At 37.0% G+C, this 11,733-nt stretch overlaps 1 protein-coding gene across 1 annotated transcript in view; it reads right to left on the reverse strand.

Annotated features, from left to right (window-relative positions):
* Nucleotides 1–11,733, reverse strand: part of CRMP1 (collapsin response mediator protein 1) — an 87,191-nt gene that overhangs the window by 20,157 nt on the left and 55,301 nt on the right. Inside the window, exons 5-8 of the mRNA XM_044680432.1 lie at nt 6,771–6,832; nt 5,113–5,193; nt 3,169–3,237; nt 2,099–2,219 (exon numbers count right to left, since the gene is read on the reverse strand). Of these exons, the coding sequence (XP_044536367.1) occupies nt 2,099–2,219; nt 3,169–3,237; nt 5,113–5,193; nt 6,771–6,832 (333 nt within the window). The remainder of the gene's footprint in view (nt 1–2,098; nt 2,220–3,168; nt 3,238–5,112; nt 5,194–6,770; nt 6,833–11,733) is intronic.

An 11,733-nucleotide genomic window follows, 5' to 3' on the forward strand; every position in this document is an offset into this window, starting at 1 on the left:
AAAGAAAGAAAGAAAGAAAGAAAGAGAGAGAGAGAAAGAAAGAGAGAGAGAGAAAGAAAGAAAGAAAGAGAGAGAGAAAGAAAGAAAGAAAGAGACAGAAAGAAAGAAAGAGGAAGGAAGAAAGGGAGGAAGGAAGGAAGGAAGGAAGAAAGGAAGGAAGGAAGGAAAGAAGGAAGGAAGGAAGGAAGGAAGGAAGGAAGGAAAGAAAGATGGATAGATAGATAGACATTTATATCTGATTATAATACATATATTATCTTTCTCCAACCTCCTAGACATCTCCTATGTGACTTACTACTGTGGTATGTATGTGCAATAATAACCCAAGTGACCTAAAAGTGAAAAGTGGCTGGCCAGCCAATTTTTATCATTGGAAATCTCAAAGTCTATAAACCTCTGACAGCACAGAAACAGACAGCACAGCCTACTTACAAGAACTCTGGACCCAGAAGACCTGAGTACAGTAGAGATAGCATTAAGTTTGAAGTTAGGAAGAACTGAGTTTGAATCCAGCCTCAGACATTTACTAGCTGTGTGCCCCCACATAAATCACTTTGACCTCAATTTGCCCCTCAATTAAATGGAGAAGGAAATGGCAGACTATTTTAGTATCTTTGCCAGGAAAACTCCATGGACAGTATGGTGGTGCCTGGGATCATGAAGACTCAGATGCAACTGAATGACTGAAACAATAATTCATGGTGTAGCCTTAGGCCAACCTCTCAGACTGAATTTCCTCTTCTCTAAATATGATTTGAGTTACATGATCGCCAAAATCCCTTCTAGTCTGAAATCCTACTTTGAAGGATTTCTTTAACACTCTCAAGAGATTCCAGACCAAAGCATACTTTGCAAATACTTCAAAAGATTTATGCCTTCACAGCCACCTGTTGCCAGAGAGTACGATAATAGTGCTAATATAGCTTTATCTAACTTATATAATATAACACAACTTTATAATCTATGAAATGCTTTCCTCACAAAACCCCATTTAAGTATGTAGTACAAGCATTATTAGCCCATTTTACAGATGAAAAAAAAACTGGCCCTGATAATGTTTCACAGATTCACATCCCCAAACCCTTCAGCCTAATTGGAAGGGACCTAATGATAGCTACTTGGTCAAATTCAAGGGCATGAACAGAAAAAAACAAACTCAGTTATTCCAGGTACTAATTATGCATTTATTTCTTTGATTCTTCACAGCCTCCCTTTCCAGCTCTCTAATTTTCAGCCATGTCACCCCTCTTTAGTACTTCCACCAAAAACTAGCTAAGAGCTAAAACTCAAATTAGCTGATTCTTCTGTGAGTGATCAGGTACGTAGATACTCTCTATTTCTAGGAACTCTCAGTGTAAGTGATATGAAAGCTTTGGGACCATATTTCCAAACGTAAGTCTAACTAAACTAGTCTAGAGCACTTCTCATTAGTGAACATCATCTTTAATAACCTAACTAGCTTGGCTCCTCTTCTCCTTACTCATGAATCTTTTTACCAAACATTAATAAACTGCAGACCACCAGGGGGCCCAACAAGCATCTCCACATTCTCCAAGTATAAAGAAGTCTATAATCCTTGGACCAGAATTGGAAGTGACTGAGAAGGTAACTGATTTGGGCAACCAAAAGACAGATCTTACAAAGGAATTTTCATTCAATATCACACAATCACCTTTCTATACTAACTAGCAATGAAAATCAAGAAGAATAGCAATTGAAAGCATAAATTACCGGGGACCCTGTTGCATTTGTGCCCTAAATCTCCGGGCCTTCTTTGTCAGAAATAGTAGCTATGAAGTTCCCCAGAAAATTGACAATAAGTTCTTATGAAAGGTTTAAGGGGGGCAGGGAGAGTTCTGAAACCACTGACTCCCAAAATGACAAGGGAGTTCGTTTTATTAGCTGTATATTTTTATTATATATTCCCTCATTTTCTCTACTGACCATAAACAATAAACAGTTGATGAAGTATAGAAAAATGATGCCCTTGAAAGGGAGGCAATCATGACTACCATCCATTCCCCAGTGATGTGGCTCTAACCATTAATACAAGCACCCTCTAGATAGGGGATGAGGGAGAAGGAAATGCAGTCAGTACCTTTCTTTCTTGCCAGGGTAATTATGTCAGCAGCGCTCTTGCTCATCACCTTGGTAATATAAACGGGGCAATTGATTCGGCTAGCTATGGTGATGGCTCGGAAAGCAGCTTCTGCTTCCAGCTGAAAGAAAAGAGAAACAAAAATTGCGTTCAAAGAGATGAAGAGACCAAGGCTCAAAGAAGTAAACTGAGGTCCAAAAAAGAAACTTGACTTTCCCAAAGTCATACAGACTTCTTGGCAATGTAGAATTAGCACACAGATCTTCTCGTATGGTTTCTGCCAAGCAACATGACCACTCCATTGAAGCCTACCATTCCCAAGGAGAATGAGACTTTGAAGAAATGGGCACAGGAACTATAAGGTCTCTTGGTGAAAAGAAAGGAGGTGTCTTATCTTTCAACTCACAATGGTCTTTTCCCTCAAGTCTCATCTAGTACTTTGATTTCCATCTCTTAGCATGTAATATGTGTTGTATATGTGTGTATACATACACAACTATACACATATACACACAAACTACTTACATGCCTTTGTGTTATCTTACTGTAGGACTGAAGACTCAATGAGGGCAGAGATAGTGACTAAATTTCATGTTTCTCTCAGCAGCTAGTAGAGCTGTTCTGCACACGGTAGGCTCTTGGCAAATGGTTATTCCATTGAATTTTAAGTGCCTTTTTGGTGTCTATTTACATCATACCTCTTCCCCATTAGATTCTAAAACCCATGAAGCAACATAGTGGGTACTTCATTAAGAATTGTTATTTGTTTAAGAGTGTAGAGACACTGTACCAAATGGCAGGGTATCCTATGTAGGCGAAGGTAGGCTAGGAAGCTATGGGTAGCAGGAGGCTATTGGATATTGGCAGAGGGATGAGGGATGATGGAAAAGCAGGTAGAGATGAAAATGAGCGGGGCCAGCTTTCCAGTTTTTCCAACTAGATTGAACCTATTGGATGCTTGTCACTAGATGCCAATGGAGAAAAACAATGTTGAGAGATGGTCTTTTGTGCGTGTGAGGGGAGATAGTAAAATCTCAATTTTCATCTAGAAGGAAACTATGTTTCATTACCTCTTCAGGTCTGCTCAAAGCATGTCCTTCAGGACCTGTAATTCCCATTTCTAAGATTCGTTTTTGTTCCTGGAAGACAAGAGAGAGAAAAAATCCCCTTTCCAGTTTATGATGGGCCCATATTATGCAAATTCCATCCTATTTTCTTTCAGTATTTTTGGCACTTCCATTCAGATAACTATTATTATTACTACTACTACCACCACCACTACTTCTATCAATAACACCATTACCACCACCACCACCACCACCAGTAATAGTACTATTACTACTACTATCATTTTTATTCTGTTGTTATTGTTATTTTGTTCTCATTTTTAATGGAGTTCAGTTGGAGATAAATTCGAGACAAGTCAATATCCTACTACATTATTCTTTTATTTTTAGTATGGAGTATTCTGTAGGGGGTTAAGTTAACTTCTGTGACATACTATTGGAGGAATAGAATCCTACTGATACTGATATTATTGTTTTAAATTAAACCAGAAAATAAGGAATCTAAATATAAGAAGGTGACAGACTTTGGTTTGTATGTATAGATATGAGTATATGTGGATATATGCACACACATAAATACATTTCCATGTACAAAGTGCATGTACACATGTACATGTGAATATACATATACATATATATTTTTTATCATTTGTCCAAAGGAAACAAAGTGAAAGCAAGATTTCCAAGTCTTCCATGGTTTGATGTTCCTTGTTGGTTTAGGATGCAGGAGGCAATACTAAATATATTTTGTCAATTTCTTTATTATAAATTAAGAAACTAAGGCCTAGAGAGGTTAAGCAATTTTTCCAAGGGAATAGTGGTAGTAAACAGTAGGGCAACAATTTGAACCCTAAGTCTTTATGACCCACATAAATGAAAGAACCGAACACACAACATGATCATGTATGTTCACAATGAGTATAAGCAAAAAATAAAAAAGACTCCCATGGAGACAATTATGTCTTAAGTGTCAACATTTATCACAGAGGATGAAGAGTTAAAAGAAGGCTATGTAGATCCTACTAATTATCTCCATATTAAATTAATAGATGCTTGGTATTCAACGACTTCAATGTAGAAGGGAGAGTGGTAGAAAACATGTTGAAAACTGTGACTTGGTATTAAATAATAAAAGAAGTCAAAGGTATGAAGACTCCTCAGAAGTCTCGGGTCTATATAACATTAATTTTTGTTTTTCAAGAAAGTAGGCAGTTTGGTCATAAACACCAAATGACATTATAAAAATCAAAATTAACTATAACAGCCAGGAAACAAATAGGTGTCACTTCTAAATTTGCTTCCTGTGTATAATCAGGATCTTGACTTCTTACTGAAAAGATCAAAATTATTCCTAAATTGTAACAGAAAATCTTTAAGAAGAAAAATATGGAATTAAAAAATCTCACACATTAAACAAGCTCTTCATACTTTAAAAATGGGAAATAGGTAAAAGAATCTCTATCGGTCTGAAGCTTCTAATTTATAATATAGGAGTTTTTTAAATGGTTATGTTGATACAAACTAGCATTATTTCCTTATAAACAATGTAAAACAATAACCACAATGAAAAACTTAAAAAAAAAAGTTTAAAACCACATTATACATCACTTATCCTGAAATAGGATTCAAAGTTGGCAGGCCATGCCATAATCCCCATTTTACAGATAGAGAAGTGTATACTCAGAGAAAGGAACATATCCAAGATCATGCAGGTGATGAGAGACAGAACAAGAACTCAGGTCTTATGCCCTTTGTATACTAATTTGTGGACCTCTTGTATCTGTCCTCTTCTCTCTTCTATGTCCTCCATTAAATAAAAGCAAGGAGGACTGTCTGGATTTTGTCTTTGTATTCCTGTGCCAGCTTTTGGTACTTATTAGATGATTGATTATTGACTCACCCTCATTTTTTCATTAGAAATTAAACTTACTTCATTTATTTACTTACCTGAGCTATCAAGTCTCCATTTTCAGCATGGACTAAGATGACCGCTCCAAGTCCTTTTAGGAATGTAAATGCTTCATAGAGCTGGCGAAGGAACAAGAAAGAATGAGCATAAACTCAAAATATTACAATCGATATTCTTTATGAATGATTTAAAACAAAAAGTGGGTTTTCTCTTCCAATTTCTTCAGGAAACATGATATTAATAGTACTGTTTCCTCACAAAAGATCTCTTTGTTCTAAACAATGCATTTTGAGAAAGTTTTAGGTATATTTACTAAAATATATATTTTAATAAGTTGTCATTTACATTATAATAAATAGCTGATATCTCTATATCACTTTAAGGTTTGCATAGTGCTTTATATAATTATCTCATTTGATCCTCACAAAAGTCCTTTAAGATAGGGGTCATTATTATCCCCATTTTACAGAAGAGAAAGGTGGGGTAGGTAGCTGGGTAGGACAGTGGATAGACTGCTGCTCCTGGAGTCAGGAAGACTCTTCTTACCCAGTTCAAATCTGGTCACAGACGCCCATTAGCCTGTAGGATCTTAAGAAAGTCAAATAACTCTGCCTCAGTTTCCTCATTTGTAAAATGATCTGGAGAGGGAAATGGCAAACCACTCCAGTATCTTTGCCGAGAAAACCATGCCCCAAATGCAGTCACAAAGAGTTTGAAATGGTTGAAATAAATGATCAACAAAAAATAACGAGTTGAAGCTGAGAGAGTTAAGTGATTCACCCACAGAGTGTCTGAGAGAATTCAAACTCAGATCTTCCTGACTCCACATTCATTGCTTTAGTGAATGACTGCCCAAAGCAATCCCCTTCTTGATGACAACACCAAGTGATCTGACCAGTTAACGGTGGTGATTATTTTGTCTTTGGATCTCCGTGGGCCCATTGCACCTCAGCCCTTGCATTTCAGACACACCCTGCAAATCAGGGGAGCATTGGAGCTGTCTGTGAATGTGTATGTTTGTGACCAAGGAAAGAATCCAGCCAAGGAGTCTCCTGCCTAAGCAGTTCAACCTGAGAGCCTTTCCTGAAAGACTCCCTGCCACATTCACTTATGAAGTCACCCCCAAAGGCATAGAATGTTGGAGGTACTTAATAAGTAATAAATAAATAAATGGATGGAATCAATGTTCAACTAGTATCAATTTTATTTCTCACATAATTAAGCATATGTCTGACTGTATGATGATATGAATGATGTCTAATGGTGAAGACCACCTCCCCAAATCCTGTGTGTATACTATTTTTAATAATCACCAGTAGAAAAACCAAGATACTAAGCATCAGTGTTAATCCTTCCCGTTTTATACCTCTTAATTAAAGGACAGAGAATAGAGGGCAGTGATAGTGAAACTAAAGGGGAATTCCTTGTTTGAAAGTTTAACATATGTGACTTGACTAGGGGTGAATTGGTAAATGCTTAACAACCAGTTCTCTGAAAATTCACAACATACTTTTCAATTTACTCTGAATTATTAATGTTTGCTCCACCCTTTTCTTAAGACTAACCAATCAACAAAAAAGTAAATCAAGTCCTGAATTATAGTGTTTTGTCTGCTCCAAGGTGGAAATGCTCACACTGAAAATTTCACAATTGGCTCTTGATGGCCAGAATGGATAAGAGGCATGTAGATGTATACCTGGCTGTCGGACATCTGGTAGAGATCTTTATAAGCCATGTAGACTTGGAAAGAATTAACACCTGTTCCAAAAGACAAGAGATTTGTAGCATCAGTTGATATCCAGGATGGGAGTATGAGTGTGAGGGATCTTTTTCTTGGATACAAAGAACAGAATGGGAAGTATAGACATGGTTAGCATTAAATTTTTCCAGCAGGTCATTTGATTTGAATGTGGGGGCTGAGATAGCAGAGAAATGGGCTTTCATTCATGCAAGAAGAGCTTATGGGCAGAAAACATCCCCAAATGTTTTTAGATAAAGAAAAGGAAGTTTTAGGCAATTAATAATAGATTATATTTATATAAGGCCACTTTCATAGATAGAGACACAATATACATGTGTATGTATAAATATATATACAAACATTTATACTTACATACATACATACAAATACAAATAAACAAATATTTGTATACATCTATATACACATACTACCACCACCACCTCCAACAACAACAACCCTTTGAGGTAGAAAGTGAAAGCTTTATATCCATTTTACAGATGAGTACAGCAAGACTTAGAAAGTTAAAGTGACTTAGTTAATTAAATGGTGGAACAAAGGTTAGAAATGAAATGGTTAAGGCCAAGTGAAGCAATGTTCCTTACTTCTCTGTGAGAAGACCAGTGCTATCCCTCATAAACTTACAAAATTCATTATTCTTAGACAGAATTTCTTAACCTTTTTTGTGTTCTGCATCTCTTTGGCAGTCTGGTGAAGGCTCTCTTCTCAGAATTATGTTTTAAAATAATTAAAGCAAATAATAACCTCATTTAGAGATTGTTGAAAATAAAATGTATTTTTTCCATTCAAATCCAAAATGAAAAAGAAGTAAAATTCAGAAAGCATTTAGACAAATTAATGAATGACAGTCAGAGCATAAATAAAAAAGAACTCTGGGATAAAAGGGAGACTCAATAAATGGATTTTGGATGATGCTAGATCTAATTATCCTTTCTCACAATTCATGCCTTGGGGACCTTGTTTGAATAGGATCCTACCTAAATGGGAAAGTTCCTACATTCCTCCAGCTCAGTTTTGGATAGACAAAAAACTTAGACAATTATATAATACATAGGGCTGAAGAATCTTCAAAATCATCTTTAGTCCAATCTTCTTATCAGGTGGATTTGTTTACATCTGCCTGAATGTCAAAAAGATAAGTAACTAAATGAGAATTTAAACTCTTGTTTTCCCACTGCAAATTCTTTCTCTACCTTTTGCTCTTGTTTCTGAGATTCTTTACTTTTCTGATTTGTTTCTACATAAAGAAAAGGTGTTTCTAGTGCACATGATTCTGGGGTATAGAGAATATGGCTTCTCCAGTCTCATTCCCTCTCCTCTGACAAAGAGAAAATTCTTCAACCTTTTTGTGGAAACAATGTTCAGTCCTACATTAGTGAGGAAAATATTAGATATGGAGTTGGAGAACCTGGGTTCACGTCTAAGCCCTCTCATAGACAAGTTGTGTGATCTTAATGAAATAACCTAATTTCCCTGGTCCTTAGTTTCCATATCAGTAAAATTAGTACACTGGATTCAGTGATTTCTATTGTCCCTTCTATCTCCAGGGGTTTTCTGTGGTTCTAGGGTTTCTTTCTAGGGTTCTGTGACCTTGGATGGATTCCAAAGGGTTCCATATGTATATAAAGAAATTCATGGACACCAGGTTAAAAATACTAAAAAGTTCAATCCTTGGACTTGACAGATGGGAAACTGAGGCCCAGAGACCCAAAGGGATGCCAAAAAACATAGAGGGATATGCAGCAAACCTGGAACTTGAATCCAGGTTCTTCGCTTACAGCTTTACTTTTGTCAACTATAGGTTGCTTCTGTCTCTTGTATGTTTGGTTAATATTAAGAGACAATCCCTTCAGGAAAACTATTAATACCGTATCATAGCACAGAATCCACAGCAAACTGTAGACTTTGCTTCCCTAAAAATGCACAAAAGGCATGCTTTGAGAAAATCTATTTTGCCAAGAACATCACACAAAGAAGCCCACAAAGGAAAGGTGAATGAATGGCTGTGAGCTGATGGCTTACTATTATCAGTCATGCTTGAGTTATTAGCAATTCATTTATGCTGAATCAATCTTCCTCACCAAGCACATCCACTCCAGAGGTTTCCTCCTCTCTGGAAATAACCTTCCAAGCTTCTAAATATAGGATTGGTCCTTGGCCAACTCCTCTCAGTTACACAAATTGCTTGTCTCATTTCCTGAATGTCAGCCAGCTGTTAGGACAACCACACCTGGAGGGTAGATTCAGGTAATGTTTTAGAGGTAGCGCATGGTGTAAGTCCTCTGGAACAAGCCTTTGCCAGAGACAGAAGGCCTAATGAAGTACAGAAAAGTAGTGTGATGTAGTGGGAAGAGCACTGGCCTGTGAGTCAGGAAACCCGAGTTCAAGCTCATTCTCTGATGATGTTGTTCAGTTGTTTTGTCAGTCGTGCCTGAATCTTTATGACCCTCTTTGATGTTTTCATGGCAAAGATACTGGAACATTTGCCATTTCCTACTCCAGTTCATTTTACAGATGAGAAAACTGAGGCAAACAGCTAGGGTCACCCAGCTGGTGAATGCTGCCTAAGTGTGGATGTTATTCTCATTTTGGGCTAATTCTGATGAGAAAAAGGTTCAAGCAAAATCTACTACCCCCCCCATTCTCCACTGTAGTTGCCTCTTATTCAGCTCTTAAGTTTATCCCCTTCTATCTCCCCTTTTCATTTGTCCCCTTGTGTTCTTTACCATCTCCCCTTTTTTCAGGGTAGGAGGGGGCATCGACCCATTTTATTTAGTGTCCTTCCTTCTTTCTCTGTATATTTTTTGCATTGCTCTAATAAACACTTTAGATACCTTGCATATTCTTCTCTGACACTAGGGAAGTGATCTTGGGCAGGTCTCTTACTTCCATGGTCCTTAATTTCTTTCTTTGAAAGATGAAGAATATGGGCTAGTTGATCTCAAAGTTTCTTTCCAGTACCACAAAATGCTATGATTTGGCAAGGCAGCAGAAATGGCTATTTATAGACAGAGAGACACCTCCTCTGGGGATAATGGAATTAAAGAAAAGCCTTTCAGTTTATAACTATTGCAATCTGTCTCTAAGGAATTATACTTGATTTGAAACCAATCCAATCTGCAAAACTAGAGTGGAACCCAGAAAGGGCAGATATCAAAGTATCCTATCAAAAGGAGACAAGGAGTTCACTTAAGCTGCCTGTCAAAATGATCAGACTCCAGATCAATTCCTTTTAAACATAATAAAATCATCCCCACACTCTCCAGCTCCAGAAATTTCAAAGGAACTCTCCTCCAAGATTAACTTTTTCAGGTCTAAAATAGAAGGCTAGAGCCACAGAATGTCAGAGGTAGAAGAGACTTCTGCCACCACCTAGATCAATCTATTCCTGAATGTGAATTTCCTCTGCCAATCAATAAACATTTATTAAGTACCTGCTATGTGCCAGGCACAATGCTAAGTTCTGGGGATGAAAGAAGTTGCAAAAGGCAGTCCCCTGCTCTTGAAGAGCTTAGAATAATCATTCTTGCTTAACTATCTGAAATAAGGAGAGAATTTACTATCTCTCAAAGCAAGATATTTCACTATTAGATAAATTTAATCTGAATTTTTTCCCTCTCATATTGGAATAACATTTTCCTTTCTGTAATTTCTATGCAAGTGTTCCCAATTTTCCAGAAGCATGAAGGGTAACATACATTGGATGGCAGTGGCTGTGAACCAGAAGGCATAGTGTCATGACATAAAGTAAGGCCTAGGAGATTTTAGGAAGCAGTTTCAGAGCAGATGGTAAGAATTGCTCATCCTCAATCCAGCCAGGTCTGCTCTACTGGGCAGGGGTCCTGGAGGGGTCTGGCATGCCACTACTGAGAATGAGAGAGTGGACATGAGGGTCCAAGTGGAGCAAGACTAGCCCTAATTGTCTCCAACAGCACTCAAGATTGGAAGGAGGAGGGTCAATGACTCTGTCATTCAATATGCTATCTAGATCTCTCAATTAAATGTAATTGATAAGTATGACTTCAGGACATTGTAGTCCACTCAGTACCTGACCTAAAAATAACCCTAGACATTATCTAGTCGAAACTAAGGCATAGGAACTTGTCCAAGGTCACCCAGGTAGTAAGTAGAATAAGAAATTACAAATTCAAACCCAGGTCATCTGCCACTCATTTAAATGTTCTTTCCAATAAACCTCAGAACATAGAATGATGTAGCTAGAAAGGCACAGAAAACACAGAAAGTCAGAGCTGGATGAGTCTACAGAATGTAATACATAAAATGTTGGAAAACAAAGAGACCTTATATGGCATTGAGCCCAACAATGTCAAACTCAGATTGGCAACAGATTGATTTAGAAATCCACAAATTAACATTATCTATGGTACACTATATTTTTAGGGCAGCTAAATACTAGGACTAGAGTTAGGAAGTTTTCAATTCAAATCTGGCCTCAGCCATTTATTAACTGTTTGACCCAAGTCACTTAACCTTGATTGCCTCACTTTCCTCATTTGTAAAATAAGTCAGAGAAGGAAATGGCAAACTATACCAGTATCTTTGTCAAGAAAACTCCAAATAGGGTCCCAAAAAATTAAACACTACTGAACATCTGCTACAGCTATGTTTTTACTTATTTTGTTAAATATTTCCCAATTACATTTTTATCTGGTTCCTAGCTTGGGAGTAGCTTGTTTGATATCTCTGGTCTAGTCCAAATGTATCATTTTATAAATAAGAAAATAGAGCTTAGCGAAATGAAGTAACTTTGCAGTAGTCACACAGTAAAGCGGAGCCAGGACTAGAATAATATATATATATATATATATATATATATATATATATATATATATATATATATATATATATATACACACACACACACACACACACATACACA

The sequence above is a fragment of the Gracilinanus agilis genome, chromosome 6, assembly GCF_016433145.1.
Source record: "Gracilinanus agilis isolate LMUSP501 chromosome 6, AgileGrace, whole genome shotgun sequence".
Taxonomy (NCBI): Eukaryota; Metazoa; Chordata; class Mammalia; order Didelphimorphia; family Didelphidae; genus Gracilinanus; species Gracilinanus agilis.